Here is a 19,234-nt window from a genome sequence, read left to right as displayed (position 1 = left end):
AAAAAGCAACCACCAGAAATAACTGTAGATAGATTGGTGCTCTCTCTATATAAATAAAATCATATTCTCACAGTATCAGCCTAAGTGTTTAAGTTGTTCACATACTGCCTGCAACAGTGGGTTTTTTTCATAGTGTGAATTTTAGCACATTCCTTGGAGAATATGTTCCATATTTCTTCACATAACTACCACTGTGAAAAACTGAGCAATTATTTTATAATTATATATTATATATATATTTGAAATAGTATTATTTATATTTATAATATAATAATAATAATAATAATGACTCTATTAAGGACACAGAGAGAGGTCCATAGCATACCACACAAAAAAACAATCATCTATGTACAAAACTACAATATAATAAATGCAATATATATATATATAAAAGACTTTCAGAAAGAAATTCATAAAAATGGACAGAATTCAATAAACTGCACCCACAAACAAGCTCTAGAGCCAGTCTAATATAATATTATATTTATAATATTTATTATTATTTATTAACAATAATTCCATATTTTTATTGAATGCTGTTTATTTTAAGATCTTTTAATTGTAATTTTCTTCTGATATTAATGCATAGGTTGTACATTGTTATTATATGTCTCTGGTTTTTGGTATTTGAATATTTTGGTGTTTTATCTAATTTATTGTGCCTTCTGATTCTCATAACAACATTCTTTATTTTTATTGCTTCGTCTACCTTTATATGCTTTTATACATTTTTCCCCCTCTCTTTGTGAAGCACTTTGAGCCGCATTTCATATCTGAAAATATAATTTCTCATTATAATTTATTATTATTTTGTTCTATATTTATGTCTCTTGATTTGCAACACTTGCTTTTATTGTTAATTTAATTTTCTCCTTATATGGTATTATTAATAGGTTAATTTTATGCACCAATACTCCAAAAAAATCTTTATACAGTCTATGTTTTGGACGTGTTGGACGTGTATTTAATTGAGACTTCATTTCCCACAATGCCGTTGGGCTTTGTGGTTCCTCGCGGTTGGTTAGTTTCTGTTGATGACGCTAAAAACAGGCGCGTGTAACCTTGTGCTACCCGGCTGTAGTGTTGTCATATCAGCTGTGAAAACGGTGTTAAAATCATTTTTGATGCTATATTTAACCGTCAGCGTTATTTTAGAGTCATGAGCAGATATATTTTACCGGTTTCTGTTTTTGGGACAGTGTTTGGAGCTGCAGTTTTACTGAAGTGAGTAAAAATGATGATATAGTATGACATAAGGCCACTGTATCATGGTGTAACAGTATGTTTTATACTGTGTGTGTCACATTTGCTGCTGATAAGAAAATTATATTAAGCTCAGACGTATTGGACGCCTGTATCTGATACATAGAATACAAATTTAAACTGTTGCTGAGGCTGTCATAGAGTGGTAGTTTAAAACCTTGTTACTCCCATAGTAAGGGGACAGCACTGAACTGCCATAGTACAGTCCAGTATAACAACCCCACAAAGTACAGTCTCCTTCGCTCAGTCACAAAGAAAGTATTTCTAAAAGACTGACTGTATTGGATTAAATAGATTATAAGAATATTAATGACACTCTGTTCACTCATTTACAATTTATTAGGCTGGTGTGAACTTTAGTTAAGTCCAGGACAAAATGCACTTTTGCCAAACATCAAGTCCAAAAGTTAAGGCTGAATCAAAAGCAGGACCCACTTTAAAGGCCCTACGAAACTACAGTCAACCCACACAGGTGTTTTCATTTATGTAGCAGAGACTGCTCAGTGACATCATGTAATTACAAACATGGCTCCAAATAACTGAGCCACTTATTATATCAGTTTATATTGTGATTTAGTGCCGCATATTCCCAAACAAATTAATTGACACAAACCAGTTTATGCTTATTTAAAACAGCAGCTTTTGAGGGTCCCCAAAGTTCTGTGGCTGTGTTGCAGCTGCCCACTGCGACCATTTGAGTAGAATAATGCTCATTATCTTACCCCAACCCAGATGACCATTTTTATATCAGCTGCTTACCCTATGTTATGTTGAATGCGTGAGGACAACTTTGTTTTTCTCACATGCAGTTAAAGGGGTTCACGTTTAACAACAGTAAAACTACATCAAAACAGTCTATAAACTCTCATACAACTCATGCTGCATAATCCAAGTCACATTTATCCAGTTGTGTGGCTCAGTACTTCCCACACAGGGAGCTCTTTCTTTTTTTTTTTTTTTTAAAGATATTTTTGGGGCATTTCGGCCTTTAATTGATAGGACAGACAAGCGTGAAGGGGGGAGAGAGAGAGGGGGATTGACATGCAGCAAAGGGCCACAGGCTGGAGTCGAACCTGGGCCGCTGCGGCAACAGCCTTGTACATGGGGCGCCTGCTCCACCACTAAGCCACCGACGCCCCAAGTAAATACATTTCTAACTAATCTAGATCACTGTACATGGGCAGCCACTGCCACAACTGTTACAACCTAATGTCATAATTATATTTACATGTGAGCACAAGATTGATATCCAGTATGTGAGTAAATAAAAAGTATCTCGCCATCAACAAAACATTTAATTGTATCCGCCATGTTTCTGTGTATATGATGTCACAGTTGGCAAGTCATGTACCAGAATTTTCACTGAATATCCGAGTTGTTCAGACATGAGGGGGCGTTCAAGTAAATTTTCCCTGTCGCAACATTATGTACATTGTGTTAGAGGTTAAAAGATGTAAAAAAAAGAAAAAAAGAAAAAGAGGGCCCATTTGCACACTTGGAAAGATTATATTTTAAATAAAGATATTGAGAAACCTTTTATTGCCAAAGACTTTTCTGAGAAGTTCCTTTTTTTTTATCATTTTATTTTAAATGAAAGCCACCGACGCCCCAAAGACGGAGCTCTTTCTGAACTAAAAGTGAAACTTTACCGTGTTCTCCTCAAGGCCAGACCCCACTGACAAAAGCAAAAATTTAACCACACTGAACACAGGTGCTGCTGGTCCACCACTGCCTCGATCTGGAGTTTGTTGGTGTTATTGTGTGGCTTTGCTTAATCCGAGCTAACCCTTTAAAACACCAAAGTCACACAGAGACACAAATTAAGTAACTAATCGAGGCTGCAGTAGACCAGCAGCTCCTGTGTTCAGTGAGGTAAAATTACTGCTTCTGTCAATGGAGTCTGGCTTTAAAGATGTAGAGGAGTTTCTTTTTTAGTTCAGCTCTCCGTTGGAAAGGGCTGTCTGTTTGGCAAGTACTGAGCATACGGCTGGATAAATGAGACTCTGATTTTCATTCAGCGGAGGCATGTGAGAAAAACAAAGATTTTTTTACAGATTTAACACAACACGGGATGAGTTATTGATATACAAATGATCATTTTGGGGGTTTAAGTATTTTTTCAAGGATTAAAAGTGATGTAGACCTGTAGCAGGAGCTTTCTAACGTGTAGCCAAGCGTCTGAATTCCGTCCTGAATAAATGCATTGAGCTGCATATTTGGTGAGCTTTTAGGGCTGTTATGTAATGTACACATGTATGAAACTATATTTTTTTGTGGTGCAAAGTGGACAAGACAGAAAAAGTCCAGGTTCATTTAGAGCCAAGCAAGCAATATTTTGCATTAGATTAAGAGAAATCCATTAAGCCTGGTTGTCACAGTCTCAAGTGCCTTAACAAGACGGCACTGAACTTTAATTCTTCTCATAGGAACCATGTGACTGGAGGCCGGTGTCCCAGTAAGGCTACCATTAATGGGAAGACTGTGGTTATAACAGGAGCCAACACAGGCATCGGGAAGGAGACTGCTCAAGAACTGGCCAAGAGAGGTGTGGAGAAAATCTGACCGTGATTTGGTGCAAAAAGACAGATTTCATGAAATCTTTAGTAGTTTTTTGCTCTCAGTGACACGCTCCTTTTCCCATTTCGCCATCGCCAGGGGGTCGGATCATTATGGGATGTCGTGACATGGAGAAGTGCGAGGCAGCTGCGAAAGAGATTCGAGGGAAGACACTGAATCCTAACGTTTACGCGTGTCACCTCGACCTGGCTTCTGTGAAATCCATCCGAGAGTTTGCAGAGAGAATCAGACAAGGTGAGGAAATGAGACATGTCACGGTCACTTCTCCAGTTATGTGGCGAGTTATAGAAATAAAGCACATACAGTAAGAGTTCTGAAACATGATCTTTATTGTCTTATAGAGGAGAGGCAAGTGGACGTACTGATAAATAATGCAGGAGTCATGAGATGTCCAGCAGGGAAGACAGAGGATGGCTTCGACATGCAGTTTGGAGTTAACCACTTAGGTACTTGAATGAATATCTAACATCTAAATGAAACTCTCTCTAAGAAAATCGATCTAAATTATCTTTACATTCCGATAAAGTCTCCTTCGCTCCATCACTACCTGATTCTGAGAGTTTCTGTCTTCCTCCAGGCCACTTCTTGTTGACAAATCTTCTGCTTGATAAGTTGAAAGAGTCCGCCCCCAGCAGAGTGATCAACCTGGCCTCACTCGCCCACATCGTTGGAAAGATTGACTTCGAGGACCTGAACTGGGAGAAGAAGAAGTTTGATACCAAGCAGGCGTATTGTCAGAGCAAGCTTGCCAATGTTCTGTTCACCAGAGAGCTCGCCAAGCGATTACAAGGCAAGTCTACTGGCTGTTGCATATGTGGGCATGTGTGGGAGGGAGTACGGCCTATGTTCTTGTTTGTAATTGGCCATTGGATATGTATTTTTAAACAAAGCTGTGTGTGTAACAGGCACAGGAGTCACGGTGAATGCTGTGCACCCAGGCGTTGTTGCCACGGAGCTCGGGAGGCACACGGGTCTGCACCAATCGCAGTTCTCGAGCTCTGTGCTCAGTGAGTATCCTGCTTCCTTATTGGATTCTGAATTTAGAGAAATCAATAAATGCTTACCTAATGCTGTGCAACAATTAGCTTAGTGCATGTTCTATTCTTGTCAACTTGTAGGTCTGTATAAATAAACATGAAGTGAGGGCATTTTTAGAATGAAAAGTTTCTTATCCAGAGCACTTAAACTTTCTAACTCTGAAAACAGAAGTGAAGAGAATGACAACTAAAGTATTAAAGTAAAGCAGTGGTCAGATCCACATTGTGGAATGCTAAATCAGACACTTTGAAAATGGTGCTTTAAGTCACATAAGTATCAAAAATAAAAGTGCTTAATGAGGAAAAATAGCTCCTGTGACTGTCATATTAGTGTATATTTTATTGTTGGATTATTAATAATGATGCACAATGAGTAAGAAGCATTTTACTGTTACAGTTGGTTGAGATGAAGCTACTGCTTTATATCCTGTTGTTAGTGTAGTTTCATTCATAATAATCTTAAAGGTTCTGTGTGCGATTCTCAAGCGAAGGAGTTGAAGTATCTCGGGGTCTTGTTCATGGATTAGGTTAGAATGAGCGTGAGATGGATCGGCAGTATGGTGCAGCCTCTGCAGTGATGCAGGTGTTGCGCCGGACTGGCATGGTGAAGAGGGAGCTGAGCTGGAAGATGAAGCTTTCAATTTACTGGTCCATCTACGTCCCAACCCTCCTCTATCGTCATGAGCTCTGGATAGTGACTGGAAGAATGAGGTCACGGATACAAGAAGCCGAAATGAGTTTCCTCCGTGGGGTGGCTGGGCTCAGCCTTAGAGATAGGGTAAGGAGCTCGGACATCTGGTGGGTGCTCGGAGTAGAGCCGCTGCTCCTTTGCGTCTAAAGGGGTCAGTTGAGATGGTTCAGGCATCTGATCAGGATTCCTCCTGGGCGCCTCCTGTTAGAGTGCCCCAGGCATGTCCCACTGGTAGGAGGCCCCAGGGCAGACCCAGAAGACACTGGAGGGATTACATATCTCATCTGGCCTGGGAACACCTTGGGGTCCCCCAGGAGGAGCTAGAGAGAGGAACGTCTGGGTTGCCTTGCTTGGCCTGCTGCCCCTGCAACCTGGCTTCAGATAAGCGGATGAAAATGGATGGATGGTTCTGTATGGGATGTTTAGAGCATTAATGCAGCAGCAAACCACTATTTGCGGTCTAAAGATAAAGTGGAGTAATGGCGTTCTGAGTAGAGAATAAAGTGAGGCTCCCTCTGTGTGTGTTGTAATCTGAGCTTCTCTGTGGTTTGTTGCGGCAAGCTGGTCCGGCCGTGCATGCATGTTAGTGCATGTGTGTATGGGTACTCCGGCTTCCTCCCATAGTCCAAAGACATGCAGGTTAATTGGTGACTCTAAATTGTCCGTAGGTGTGAATGTGAGTGTGAATGGTTGTCTGTCTCTATGTGTCAGCCCTGTGACAGTCCGGCGACCTGTCCATGGAGTACCCCGCCTCTCCCCCAGTGTCAGCTGGGATAGACTCCAACCCCCCCTGCGACCCTCAAGAGGATAAGCGGTTATGAAAATGGATGGATGGAAGTTGAAATTGTCACTTCATTCTGAAAGAAGTACATGAGACATCAAAACCAACTAATCAGAGCTGAGGAGTCTCTATCGCAGCTGTCAAATTATCTTACGTATTCAAATGAAACCTTTGAAATCTGAAATCAAAGTCCACCAGTGCTAATGTGTTACAGCTTCTTGTTACTCATTCTGGGGATCACTAAATGTATGTTTTTTTATTTTTGTTCAGCAATGAGTATTTTTTTTAATTACATGCACTCATGGGTAATAAAAATCCTCCACTGTGGGGAAACAGTGTTTGTTATTGAGCTCATTTACAATCAGTGAAGAAGATAATAAAAATCTACAATGCAACGTTGCCAGATTCGGATATGAGTAAACTCAGTTGGTGCACATTCATGTAAGTGTTTAATTTCTTCACATGACTCAGACAACAACATGATTCCAGTAAGTAGTTGGACTGGTACTTGACACTGGCAAATTTATTCAATAAAGTACTTGTATTCTGATGTGAAAGATGGTTAAAACATTCCTGCTGAGTTTAAAACCAAACCTGAAGTCTCCATCAACCCCCCCTACAGGTCCCTTTTTCTCCCTGTTGGTTAAGAGCCCAGAGCTGGGGGCCCAGCCCAGCGTCTACCTGGCAGTGTCCGAGGAGATGGAGGGGGTGACGGGAAGGTACTATGATGTGATGACAGAGAAGGAACCGGCGCCCCAGGCCCTGGATGAGGAGGCAGCTCGCAGGCTGTGGGAGGTCAGCAGCAGGCTGGTGGGTCTGGAGGAGGAAGGACAGTCTGGCAACACAAACCCACCAACAGAGGTCCAGAGCAAAGCTGCAGAGACTGTCCCAGCACAGAGACAAGGACAGAGCCCAGGACCAGCTGTCAGTGCTGTGGGGCTGTAGGGCCGCTCTGGCCTCTGGGCCAGCAGGGAATAATGGACCTTTATGGCTTTAGCTGTGCCAGGCTTGTTGGAACAATTAACCGTCTGAGGCTGTGAGTCTGGTCGTCTGTGTAAAGGCAGGCTTTTGTTCATGCCTTTATGTTCCTTCATCAGGATATTTTCTGTAAAACATGTCAACCTTTGACGGCGGACTCTGACTCGTTTTTTTAAGTAAGACGGGAGCATTTTAAAGGAAGTATAGCACTTAAAGTTGAATTTAGAAACAAACACTCTCTTACTCACTTTAATACACTCAGGGGTTTACGACCTAACTCTGAGCGGGGTGCGGTGACATCAGATAAGCTTCGTCATCATTCAGGGATGATTCAGCATTGACATTCAGTGACGTTTTAGCAGAGGTGTGGACTCGAGTCACCTGACTTGGACTTGAGTCACTACTTACTACTTCATATACATGAATTGTAAAAGATATGTCTGTTAAATAGTAGATTTTTTGTTTTTATTCATTTATTTATTTTTTAGGTATATCCTGAGACCAGAGGCTTGGAGGTGGGTTTAAAGGAAACACTTAGACATTTGCTCTTTGGTAACATGGATGCAGAAGATCCGGGATTTTTTTTTTTCAGAAGTCAAACTGTTTCTGGCTTCATGTACCACTGAGCAGCTGTCATAGGAATGAAAAAAGGCCCACCCTTCAACGCTGTATCCAGCTCCTTTAAACATCTCTTGGTTTATATATGTGATAGATACCAAGTAAAATCGAAACAACTGCCTGAAAATCCATGACGATAAGTAGCTGGCAGCCTCCAACCATTACACATTGTAATTTTAAACAGTGCTGAAGAGAACACTGCTTTACGCTAACGCTAATGTTAACGTTAGCAGCAATAGATATTGCTGCGTGACTGAATTAGTGAGTGAACAAGGTTTAGCATCACATATTCTCACTTTAAATTATTTATATTAATTCAGAAACATTATATGAACTGCTAAAATACAGTGCTTACAAGGACAAAAAACTATTTAGATGTATACAGTATATGGGGTTGAAACTGAAGGAGCTCAGAGAAACATCTCACCTGAAAATAATAGATAATAAATAGTAAGGATGACGACCCAAAAAGCCACTGAAATTAAAAATATCAGCCATAAAACATGAATATTTGAACTTTAATTAACCTGGAAATCAAAATCTTACCATTCTTTGTGGTTTTTATGCTTGCTCGAACATTTCACCCCTAAAATCTGATCACACAGACGCACAGACAGTGTTTCACATGCTTAATAATTTCAAGCATGTCTTAGTAATTTGAAGCATGAGGGAGGCATTCTTACTTACTGTAACTGTAGGACCACATTGACAGCACTGCATGTGTTTTTATCATTGTGGGTTCAAGTAAAACACTGACAGATAGCGCCATCTGGCTGCGAGCATCAAAACAGACTGTTGGAGTTTCCTGCTGACCATTTATCCAGGTGTGCAGTTGTGTTTCAGATGTTTTAATGATTTCTTCATCTTGGAGTCTTTAATTTGGACTGTTTGAATCTGGAGTCAGCTTGCAGACTCTTGGAATTGCCTGACTTTTATCCGTCACAGAAACATTATCTGCCTTTTTTAAAAATCAAATTTGTGTTAATGTTGCATGGTGATTCAGTTTGCATTAGACTGCAATGCACTGCAAATCAGACAGACAATGTAAATTCATTTTCTTGATAAACTGTAATGATTTGCATCCTAGATTATACAAGAACAATGAAAGCCAATAGTAAGAAAGTAGAAAAACACATTCAACACATAAAACTGCTTTGAATAAAAACCAAACGCTGGATCCACCCTGTTAAAACTATCTGTGGTATAAAATTTACGAGCATCCATTACCATTTATTGTAATTCTGCGCTGTTATAAGTGCACTTTTGCTCCTGTTCTTGTTTATTCCTGCCTCCAGCAAAACAAATCAAATTACAAAAGCACTCATCTTACATTTCTGATCGTCTCAGATCTCTCAGTGCACAGAAGAATATCCATCCCAAAAGTATTTGAGGGATCAATTGCATAGGGCTTTTTCCAACAGTAAATCCCAAAGTACAGATCAATAAGGGCCACTCTCGGCACTAATGCACAGCGATCAGCATCGGCCCTGAAACTGAAAACCCTGGATCGTTTATTTCAGTGTTGGTTTACCAGTGGAGACCCTCGCTGGTGCCATCCTAGAGGATGATGCTTATTGTAAATGAGCAACAGAATCACTGGGTTCTCCTCCGCTCTTCAGATTACCACTATACAGTCCCCAGAGCGTGATGCTGTCTGATAGTTTGTCTTTCTGGCGTGAATCAAATAAGGCCTGACCTCTAAAGTTTAATGCTCCCAGTATTTTCTGAATTTTGACCCTGTTTTATTTGTATAGTACTAAGATACTAACCATATCAGATATTTCTTTGAAGAGGTTATCTTTGTAAATTAGACTTTGGTACGTGTCAAGTGTTGTGATATTTTCTATGTTAATATTTAGCCAATCATTCACATACTGCTAAAACTGAAATGTTACTGACATGAATAAAAAAGATCAATTCAATAGATTCAATAGTTCAGGCCCTGCAAGACAAAAACAACAGAGGTCAGCCTCAAAACCAATTTGCCACTTTTTTTTTCATTTCTGCTGCTGGATAATATCTACTAATGATTTTAAACTGTACTATTTTGGCCTTTGGAGAAATTGGCCATTACTTTATCTTATTATTTTATTTTTTATATTTATTGAGATTACAGAGCTGCCAGGACTTGTATGCTGGCGTAGTGTCCAGTGTTTGTACACTGTAATATGTCAGTAGTATTTAATTTATATAATAAGGTTGCGGACATGGGGTAAAAATGTATGTGATATTTTTTTAGCAATCACATAGTGTTTTAACCAATTAAATATCATGTTAGCACGGAATTTCAGACGCAGCCTGAGATATGTGGGCTCTTGAACACACCTTGACCCGACTTCATTACCCATAACGCTTCGCGAAAGGAAGGTGAAAGAGTAGTGTCAAAGTACAAATAGTTCGCACTGGCAAGAAACACCTAATGGGTGAGGAATAAAAGTGACCCGTCAGTTAGTAACGTGCTTCGTGTCGAGGTTGTGTTTCATCGAAGAGGAGGTAGCGGTTCGTTCAGCGCTGCAAAACTAGCTTGTTTCCTCAGAAGGTAACGTTAATACGACCCCAGTTAAGTTAGCTAACGTTACATGTCAACTGAAATTAACTGCACAGCCCTGCCAGTTAAACACTGTTGTTGCACTGCTAGCTGTAGATAGTTAAAAGACTAGCTTAAAATAGGGGGTTTAGGGGATAGACAAAATAACAAGTCGGTTGGTTAAAGCAGTGTCACTCAGGGTTTAAAGCCTTGAGGTGCAGTGTTGTGAGGCAACTTTCTACCATGACTCATCATGATAACTGCCTTAACAACATACCTGTTAAAATGCCACATCTGATACAGCTGCTACTATAACTGTGATTTTATTTTGAAATTCTGTAATGTGGCACTGGTTACAAACATCAAGTGCACACAAATGTTCTGAAATACAATAGTAAAAACAGGATTAAGTAGAGTTTTACAAACAAAATAACGTAAAGTTTAGTTGATTTTTCCAGTTTTACCAACTGCTGTAGAGGGTTGTTGTATTTTGAGATGTTTCTGTTATTTGGTGCAACTCCTGCATTTACAAACCAGTCATTTACTGCCTTATCATTATAGTAATACCAGTGTGATTGCATCCCATTAACATGCATTATTTATCAGTATGGCAGAGCCACAGAGAAAAGGAGAGCTGCTACCCGAGGATGTTGGCACAGATGACTGCCTGACTTCATACACACACATCTATAGTCCAGATCTACTAAAGTACGCATGAAAACCTTTAAATGTGTTTCTAATGCTTGGTGTGATCTTACTGTTTTACTGCATTCACACATTGAATGATGCATGTCACTGCAGTAACTACATGAAGTGACTTATGAGGGTGGTTTACTTTATTTTTCAGAGATCAGGTTGCTTTTATCACAGGTGGTGGATCTGGAATTGGACTCAGGATAGCTGAAATCTTCATGAGGTGAGAGGGTAACGCATTTGTGTAACCAAAACATGCCCAGATCTTGCAGAAATATTAGACTATATTAAGTCAAATTTGACTCCTTACATTCACAAATATTACTAGTGCATGTATAGTAGAAGAACAAATACATCGTAGAATCAATACTCTGCCAGCATTATGTCATACTCTTACTCTGCAGCAGTAAAATGTGTAAGTGAGATAGTATGCAGCTGTACTTTAAACCTTTAGATTATGTAGTCTTACAGCTAGACTTTCATCTTTTGTTTGTGCAACAAAGTTGAAATGGTTCACTAATTTACTCATGTGGCAGAAATAGTTAATATTTTTATCACAATCAGTGGCAGCGACCTTGTAAAGTCATCTCTTGGTGTCTGTTTTGCAAGCAGTTAGATTCACCCCAAGATGGAGCTGTTGCTTTTGACTTTGACATTTACCTCATCTCTCATTTTTTACATTGTATTTACTACCTACTGCCCCTCACTTACATTCCCATTCTCCATATGTTACTTCCTCTGTCTCCATATCAGCCTAACTTATGCAAGCATAACATATTCAATTAATGTTCTAATCCAAACAGTACAGCATGCTCTCTTTGGTATTGTTAAGTATATTTCTTTCTTTTCTTTCAGGCATGGCTGTGACACAGTGATTGCGAGCAGGAACTTGGACAAGCTCAAAGAGGTGATTCCTCTTACACAGTTTCCACAATCCTAAATCATATATCTTACACCATTACTAAATGTTAAAGTAAATTATTGTGTGTTTCCCTAGGCAGCTAAAAAGCTGTCTGCAGCGTCAGGCCGCCGCTGCCTCCCTTTGTGTATAGATGTGAGGCAGCCGGAGAGCATCTCAGCTGCTGTGGATGAGACACTGAGAGAGTTGGGACGTATAGACATCCTCGTTAACAGTATGTAACCTCTTGCAAACAAGCCTAAAAAATATGTTTTTGTGCTAATGATTACTGAGTTTGTGGTGGAAGCTCTGCTGCTCACACTCTTCGTCATTACACCATGCATCCTGCCATCAAATTCATTTTTAAAGAGTTCGCCAAACATTCCTATACTCTTCCACAGACTAACATCATACCTAACTTTCCGTGTGTGTGTGTGTGTGTGTGATTTTTTTGCCATTTCCCAGAACTTGTTTCACCATCACAGTGTTTGCCAGGCCACTTGGCTCTCACCATCACAATGTTTGCCAGTTCAATCTGTTCTTAGACTTCACCCCAGAGTGAGACCATTCCAGTGTCAGAAATTAGCAAGGGCCACGGGCCATTTGGCCCGCAATTTATCTAAGAATGCCCCCAAAAGCCATGTTCCGGGGGCCAAAATTGCCCCCAAGTTTTCGAAACAACTATATGTATTTATATTTTTAACAGTATTACAATCTGACATTAAAGTATAATTTTATTTTCATTAAATTAATTTACCGTCACGTCTACAACTCATTTTCCAGACATAATCAACGAGATTGCACTGATTACGTGAGAGTAATCTGACAGAGAAGGGGAGGGGGCTTTGCTGTACCATAAGTATAAATTAACCATTTCTTGGGTGATCTGTGTCTACACAATGACAAATTAATGAAAAATTAAGGTAGAATGAATGTTAAATTTTAAATTAACTTACTTCCAGGATTGCATCTAAGGAATTTATAGTAATTTGGCCTTTTTAACAGTAAAAGTAACTGTAATGTGGTGAAACATTAGTACTGCTATCAGTAGATTAATGGTTAAATCATCACATTTAAACTGGTTGAATTATAGGAAATCTGAGTGATATTTTGCAACCATAACTTTATGTAACCCATTATTTATTTCATTTATAGTGGTTTCTACTGAAGAGTGAAGACACTATCTTAGTTGGTTTTGCTTTTCATGTGCTTATTGTTAGAACATAATTACAATTTTTTGATGGCCCCCAAACATTTTGAAAATGCCCCCATTTTTTAGACCGTGGGGGCCAAAATTGCCCCCAAAATATTTTGTTAATTTCATACCCTGGACCATTCAGGATTTTAGTAAACATGTTTTGCTTCTGACTTTAACTCAACTGTCAGACATTTCTAGATCTTTTCTGCCACCACAGCAACCCTTTTGTTTTTGCTCCCATTTTTCACAGCTTTATGTTAAAGATCTAAGAATTTTTTAATATACTAAATATTTGTGTAGATTCTCAGTCGTCCAGGTCATGGTAATCGTAAGTGCTATATCGTAGGCAACTGGACTTGCTTGCGTGTCTTGAAGACGTTTCACCTCTCACATATGAGCTCTTAGTTTCAGAGTCGTTAAGGTCACAATGTGAGTCGTTGACCCACCTGGCCACCATGTGACTCGTTAGGGTCAGGTGCGACCAGGGGTGAATGGGTGTGAAGTCGTCTGGGGAGGGTTCCCAATTGTAGGTTGGTGATAAGTGGTCTCGTAAGCCACCCCTCTGTTAAACAATGTTCGTTCCAGCTTGACGTATATGGCTTCTTTTACTCCTCTTTCAAACCATCTTTCTTCCCTGGCCAAGATGCGCACATTGCTGTCCTCAAAGGAGTGTCCCTTCTCCTGTAGATGTAAGTGGACAGCTGAGTCTTGGCCTGAGGAGCTGGCTCTCCTGTGCTGTGCCATGCGCTTGTGGAGTGGTTGTTGGTGTTGTCACATGTGACCCCCTACGACTCTGCAAGGGTTCCCACCCACACAGGGTTTAAAGCCTGCTACTTTGTACCGGTTATTTAGAACTATTTAGAACTTCTTGGATGAGAGGCGAAACGTCTTCAAGAAACGCAAGCAAGTCCAGTTGCCTACGATATAGCACTTACAGTATACCAAATAGATATTTTCCTCTCAAAGTTTGGCCACAAATTTGTTAAACTTTGTGTTGGTGAGCAGTTCTTCTTTCCTGAGATAATCCGTCCACCTGATAGGTTTGGCATATCAAGATGCTGATTAAACAGCATCATTATTCCACAGGTGTGCCTTGGGCTGGTCACAATCAAAGGCCCCTCTATAATGTTCAGTTTGATCACACAACACAGTGCCACAGATGTTGCAAGTTTTGAGGGAACGTGCCATTGGCATGCTGACTGCAGTAGTGTCCACCAGAGATGTTGCTTGTAAACTAAATGTTCATTTCACAACCATAAGCCATCTTGAATGGTTGTTTCCATGAATTTGGCAGTACATCCAACCAGCCTCATACCCACAGACAACATGTAACCACACCAGCCTGGACCTCCACAGCCAGCGTCTTCACCTGCAAGATTGTTTTAGACCAGCCACTTGAACAACTGATGCAACAATTGATTTGCACAACAAAATAATTTCTGCACAAACATTGAAAACCATCACAGGGAAGCTCATGTGTGTTCTCGATGTGCTCACCAGGGTCTTGACCTTACCGTACTTTGGCGTCGTAACCAACTTGAGTGGGCAACGGCTCACTGTCAATGGCATCTGCCATTTTGGGGAAGGGTTCTCTTCACAGATAAATCCAAGTTTACACTGTAACGGGGAGATGGCAGACGGCATGTATGGTGTTTCTTGGGCAAGCAGTTTGCTAATGCTAATGTTGTGAACAGAGTGCCCCGTGGGGACAGCGCAGTTATGATATGGGGTGGCATAAGCTACAGACAACAAACACAGATGCATTTTATTGATGGCAGTTTGAATGCTCAGAGATACTGTGATGAGATCCTGAGGCCCATTGTCATGCCATTCATCTGCTGCTATGACCTCATGTTGCAAGGATCTGTACACAATTCCTGGAAGCTGAAAACATCCTAGTTCTCGCACTGGTCTGCGTACTCATGACACCCCTTGAGTATGTTTGGAATGCTCTGGATTGGCATGTCCCAGTTCCTGCCAATATCCAGTAACTTCATGCAGCCATTGAAGAGAAGTGGGCCCACATTCCACAGGCCACAATCAATGACCTGATAAACTCTGTTTGAAGGAGATGTGTCAGCTGCTTGAGACAAATGATGTTACACCAGATACTGACTGATTCTTTGGGGTGTCTGTGACTTAAATATGTATTCTTGTAGCGCTAGTTGTGTGAAATGATTGCATAAAAAGTCTTAGATCTTTAACTTAAACCCATGGAAGATGGGAGTAAAAACTAAAGTGTTTGTTCAGTGTACTTTGAAAAAAGGTCAAGTGTGAAAGGTTTGATTTTAATCATCAGCTTTTCTGTTGCTGCATCTATTTTTATATCCTATCTCTGCCCCCTAGTCCCCTCTGAAACTGTTTCGTCGCTGCATAACATGTATATGTACCATATAATTAATGCATTTATAGCTTTAATGGCTTTTGGTTAATGTCACAGCTGCTGTTGTTGACAGATGCTGCTGGAAACTTCTTCTGCCCAGCAACAGCACTCTCCTTCAACGCCTTCAAGACAGTGATGGAGATAGACACTATGGGTACATTCAACACAAGCAAGGTGGTCTATGAGAAGTGGTTCCAGGTACAGTGCACTTCCAAGCTAAGGACCTATAAGTGAATTGTTTATTACCCCAAAGCACTGAAATGACAATAATAATGTATCTGCAGGGACATGATTTAGTCATTGATAAATAATTATCATTGATTCACCCACTGCAATTCACTCTGGCCACCACAAGAGGACAGTAAAGATCCTTGTCTCTGAATGGGATTCAAACAGCTGCCCCTGTGCTCTGAAGCTGATTTGATCATTTACCCATAGCACTGATTTTGAGTCCATCTTTTTTGTGTGCAGAATCATGGTGGCAACATAGTCAACATCTCTGCAACAATTGGATACAGGGGACAGGCCCTGCAGGTGCATGCTGGCTCTGCTAAGGCTGCAAATGGTAAGAGCGATTTTCGCTGGTATGTAATGATATCAAAATGAGAATCTAACGACTCAGTGTTGCCTCTCCTGCCCCACAGATGCCATGACCAAGCACCTGGCTGTGGAGTGGGGCCACAGTGGGGTCAGAGTCAATACTGTGGCTCCAGGTCCTGTCTCTGGCACAGAGGGCTACCGCAGACTGGGTAAAGAATTAACACAATATTGACAAACTGGCTTAACAAGCAGTTATTTATTATGAACAGGATCTCTTATTATATAATTTAATATGCAATCCTCAAACAGATAGGAGGATGTCCAAAAACTGACATTTTAGAGCTATACATATTATGAAGGACCTTAAAGGTAAGAAGTAGAATCTTGAAATCAATGGGATATTTAACAGGAAGCCTGTGAAGTTGATGGAGAGCAGGAGGGGGTTCTGGTAATGATACCGGCGGCTGAATTCTGGACCAACTTGAACAGAGGAAGTAAATATCTATTTTTTTCAGTTGGTCCCAGAGCGGAGGCTGCTGGTTTGTTCCTATCCATTCCTTTGCAGCGAGCAGCCAACAAGACAGAGATGGCCCACTGCGCTCTCTTCCTGGCCAGCCGGGCCTCCTCCTATGTGACTGGAGCCATCCTGGTGGCGGATGGCGGGTCGTGGCTGACCTTGTCTAACGACTTCTCCAGCCTGTTGGGTATAGCCTCCTCTAAATCCGCTAAACTCTGAACAGGGTGCTCTTCTGTCCTCCTCCTGACTCAGGTGTGTAGGGGGAGGTGCAGCTCGAGGTCCATGTGGAGAGACCGTGTGAATGAGAATGTGATTATGCTGTGCAATGATTCATCTTTTGGTTTAGAGTTTAAGACGTTGTTTAAATAACAGGAATACAGTATAACCCACATTAATCCATTTGTCTCTCTTGTTTTCTTTCAGGGTATTGGTCATCCGAAAAGAAAAGAGACAAATGAATGATGAAATCAAACGTGTAATCAAGGAGCCATCTGTAGCACTGATATGCTACATGTTCAGTATTTGTGGTTTGTGCCTTAAGAGTGTAATGCTGAGGGGCTGGAGGAAAGGACACTAACATCCTGTACTGTATTATGTGTTTTTACAAGCTTAGTAATGGATCAAATTTTATAACCATTCAGGGATTGTTCACACATTATAGTGCTGTGTTGTCATCATGCATTTCATATATCATCATGTGTATCGTGCCATTTCATGTGATTTTTCTGTACTTCTCCTTTATTAATAAAACGTGTAATTAGAGTTCATTAGTTGTTGTTTTTTTTATTTATTTATTTATTTTCCCTTCTGGAAGCATTTTACGTCACTGAAGCTTGATCTGTATCTGTAGGAAGGAGCACACACTGTTTAATTCAAATTTACTAGATTAAATTAGTGGTTACCTACTTAAGGGTCAGGGCCCCACATCTGAGGGGTCACAAGTTAATCAAAACAAGACAGTTCAGTGTTTTATTTCCAGATTTACTCTCTTAAATATTGGATACTTTGTGCAGATTGTAATTTGTTCTCAGGGATGACAAGCAGAGCTGGGGTTGCCAAAGCTTCACAGGGGGGTTGTGAGGTCTTCTTTACTTATTGGGGTTTAAAAATGTGTACAGTAGGCCAAATCTCAATTTGTACAGTTAGTCATTTTTATGATTGTTCTGTACTGTTGTAGTTGCTATACCTTGAATATGAAATATCCATGACATATGTCACTTAGGCAGTGGTTGTCAGTTTGCTCAGTAGTCATTGGATTATATCAGTGGTTCCCAAACTTTTTCCTTAAGGGATCCCTCGTCTTTCATTGAGTAAACTGACGGCCCCTAATTAAGTGATGTATTTTGTGGATGTTTTATATTAATTATTGCATAACAAAACAGTACAAACCAACTGGTTAACACAAAATCTGCAGGAAGTTTGTGTAAAATGAGTGATTTGGAAGAATTTTGAGCAGGTTATTTCTTGTGAATATTGCATCAGAGAATAGTTTTCCTGATATTTGTAGGAACTCGGAATTACATTGAGGTAGAGACCTCATTTACAATGTAGCACAGTTAAACAATACAAATTAAAAGCACTTAGACACAGAAAAAACAAAGAGAAACTTACATAAAAGTAAAAAGCAATAAAACCACCAATTAAAAATGTAAAAAATGAATAAAAGCAGAAATGAATTAAAACTTAAAACATAGAACACATTAATCAGGTATATCAGGAACACTTAGTTGTAAAATATGATACTGTAAAGATTTGAATTGCTCAATGAATAAAAATGAGTAAAGCTTTAAGTGTTCTGCATATTGTTCCACGTTGCAGGTGCACAATATGAAAAACTGGATTTTCAAAGTCCTGTAAAAACACCCGGCACCTGGAGTATAATCCAATCACTAGACCCAGTTTGGTATCCCACACTAAAAGAAAGAAGTGACTTGATATAAGGTCAAAGACCAGTGAGAGCTTTAGAAATAAATGACACTCACTGTCTTTCACGCCTCACACAGAGAGAGGGCCACCAAACCTTAGCATACAAATCACGATGATGGCTGTTAAAGCACAGTGATATACAGAATCCAGAGGCTTCAGAGTGGCAGCTGAGGTGTGCATACATATGTAATAGGCCTCACTTTTACTCCTCCCTTATGCTGGGCCATTGTTGTTTCAGCCATTTGCTTGTCTTAACTGCATACTTTTCTGATGCAGGATGAGGCTGTTTAGCATAGAGTGAAGGCTCTGCAAATGTATCTTGTGCTCAGGTCTTCTCCGTGCACTTATCCTGTGAGATTTGTGTCTTGAATAATAATCTAAACTTTAAAAATAACAGTTATAATAACAATTTTGTTTCTTCACAAAAATGAATGAAATGCTAAGATGAAGGCCAATTTAATTAATTTTATTAACTTCTTTAAAAGTTGTCACACACCCCTTTAAATCAAGAAGGGCTTGCGACCCCCCCTGTGAGGCTTTGGTGACCCCTATGGGGCCCGGGACCCTCAGGTTGGGAACCAGAGGATCAGATGACCAACATGAGGTA

At 40.2% G+C, this 19,234-nt stretch overlaps 2 protein-coding genes across 4 annotated transcripts; both read left to right on the top strand.

Moving 5' to 3' along the window:
• The first annotated feature begins 1,049 nt into the window (after positions 1 to 1,049).
• Positions 1,050 to 10,483, top strand: LOC126399717 (retinol dehydrogenase 13-like). Its single transcript, XM_050059904.1, has 7 exons — positions 1,050 to 1,224; positions 3,690 to 3,808; positions 3,919 to 4,074; positions 4,182 to 4,286; positions 4,418 to 4,630; positions 4,746 to 4,847; positions 6,972 to 10,483. The coding sequence occupies exons 1-7, from the start codon at positions 1,160 to 1,162 to the stop codon at positions 7,292 to 7,294; spliced, it is 1,083 nt and encodes a 360-aa protein (XP_049915861.1). The 5' UTR covers positions 1,050 to 1,159; the 3' UTR covers positions 7,295 to 10,483.
• On the top strand, positions 10,316 to 17,463 carry decr2 (2,4-dienoyl CoA reductase 2, peroxisomal). 3 transcript variants are annotated; one of them, XM_050059906.1, is made up of 10 exons: positions 10,316 to 10,438; positions 11,079 to 11,180; positions 11,320 to 11,388; positions 12,021 to 12,072; positions 12,163 to 12,298; positions 15,718 to 15,842; positions 16,116 to 16,209; positions 16,289 to 16,393; positions 16,700 to 16,888; positions 17,125 to 17,463. In XM_050059906.1, the coding sequence occupies exons 2-10, from the start codon at positions 11,080 to 11,082 to the stop codon at positions 17,157 to 17,159; spliced, it is 906 nt and encodes a 301-aa protein (XP_049915863.1). In that variant the 5' UTR covers positions 10,316 to 10,438; position 11,079; the 3' UTR covers positions 17,160 to 17,463. The 3 variants fall into 3 exon arrangements, with proteins under 3 accessions (XP_049915863.1, XP_049915862.1, XP_049915864.1); XM_050059905.1 differs by having other exon boundaries at positions 10,329 to 10,484; XM_050059907.1 differs by having other exon boundaries at positions 10,330 to 10,484; positions 16,700 to 16,953.
• Positions 17,464 to 19,234: the final 1,771 nt, after the last annotated feature.

This window comes from Epinephelus moara, chromosome 13, assembly GCF_006386435.1.
Source record: "Epinephelus moara isolate mb chromosome 13, YSFRI_EMoa_1.0, whole genome shotgun sequence".
NCBI classification, from domain to species: Eukaryota; Metazoa; Chordata; class Actinopteri; order Perciformes; family Serranidae; genus Epinephelus; species Epinephelus moara.
The sequence above is the reverse complement of the archived record's forward strand: the minus strand, read 5'-3'. Positions and strand labels throughout refer to the sequence as shown.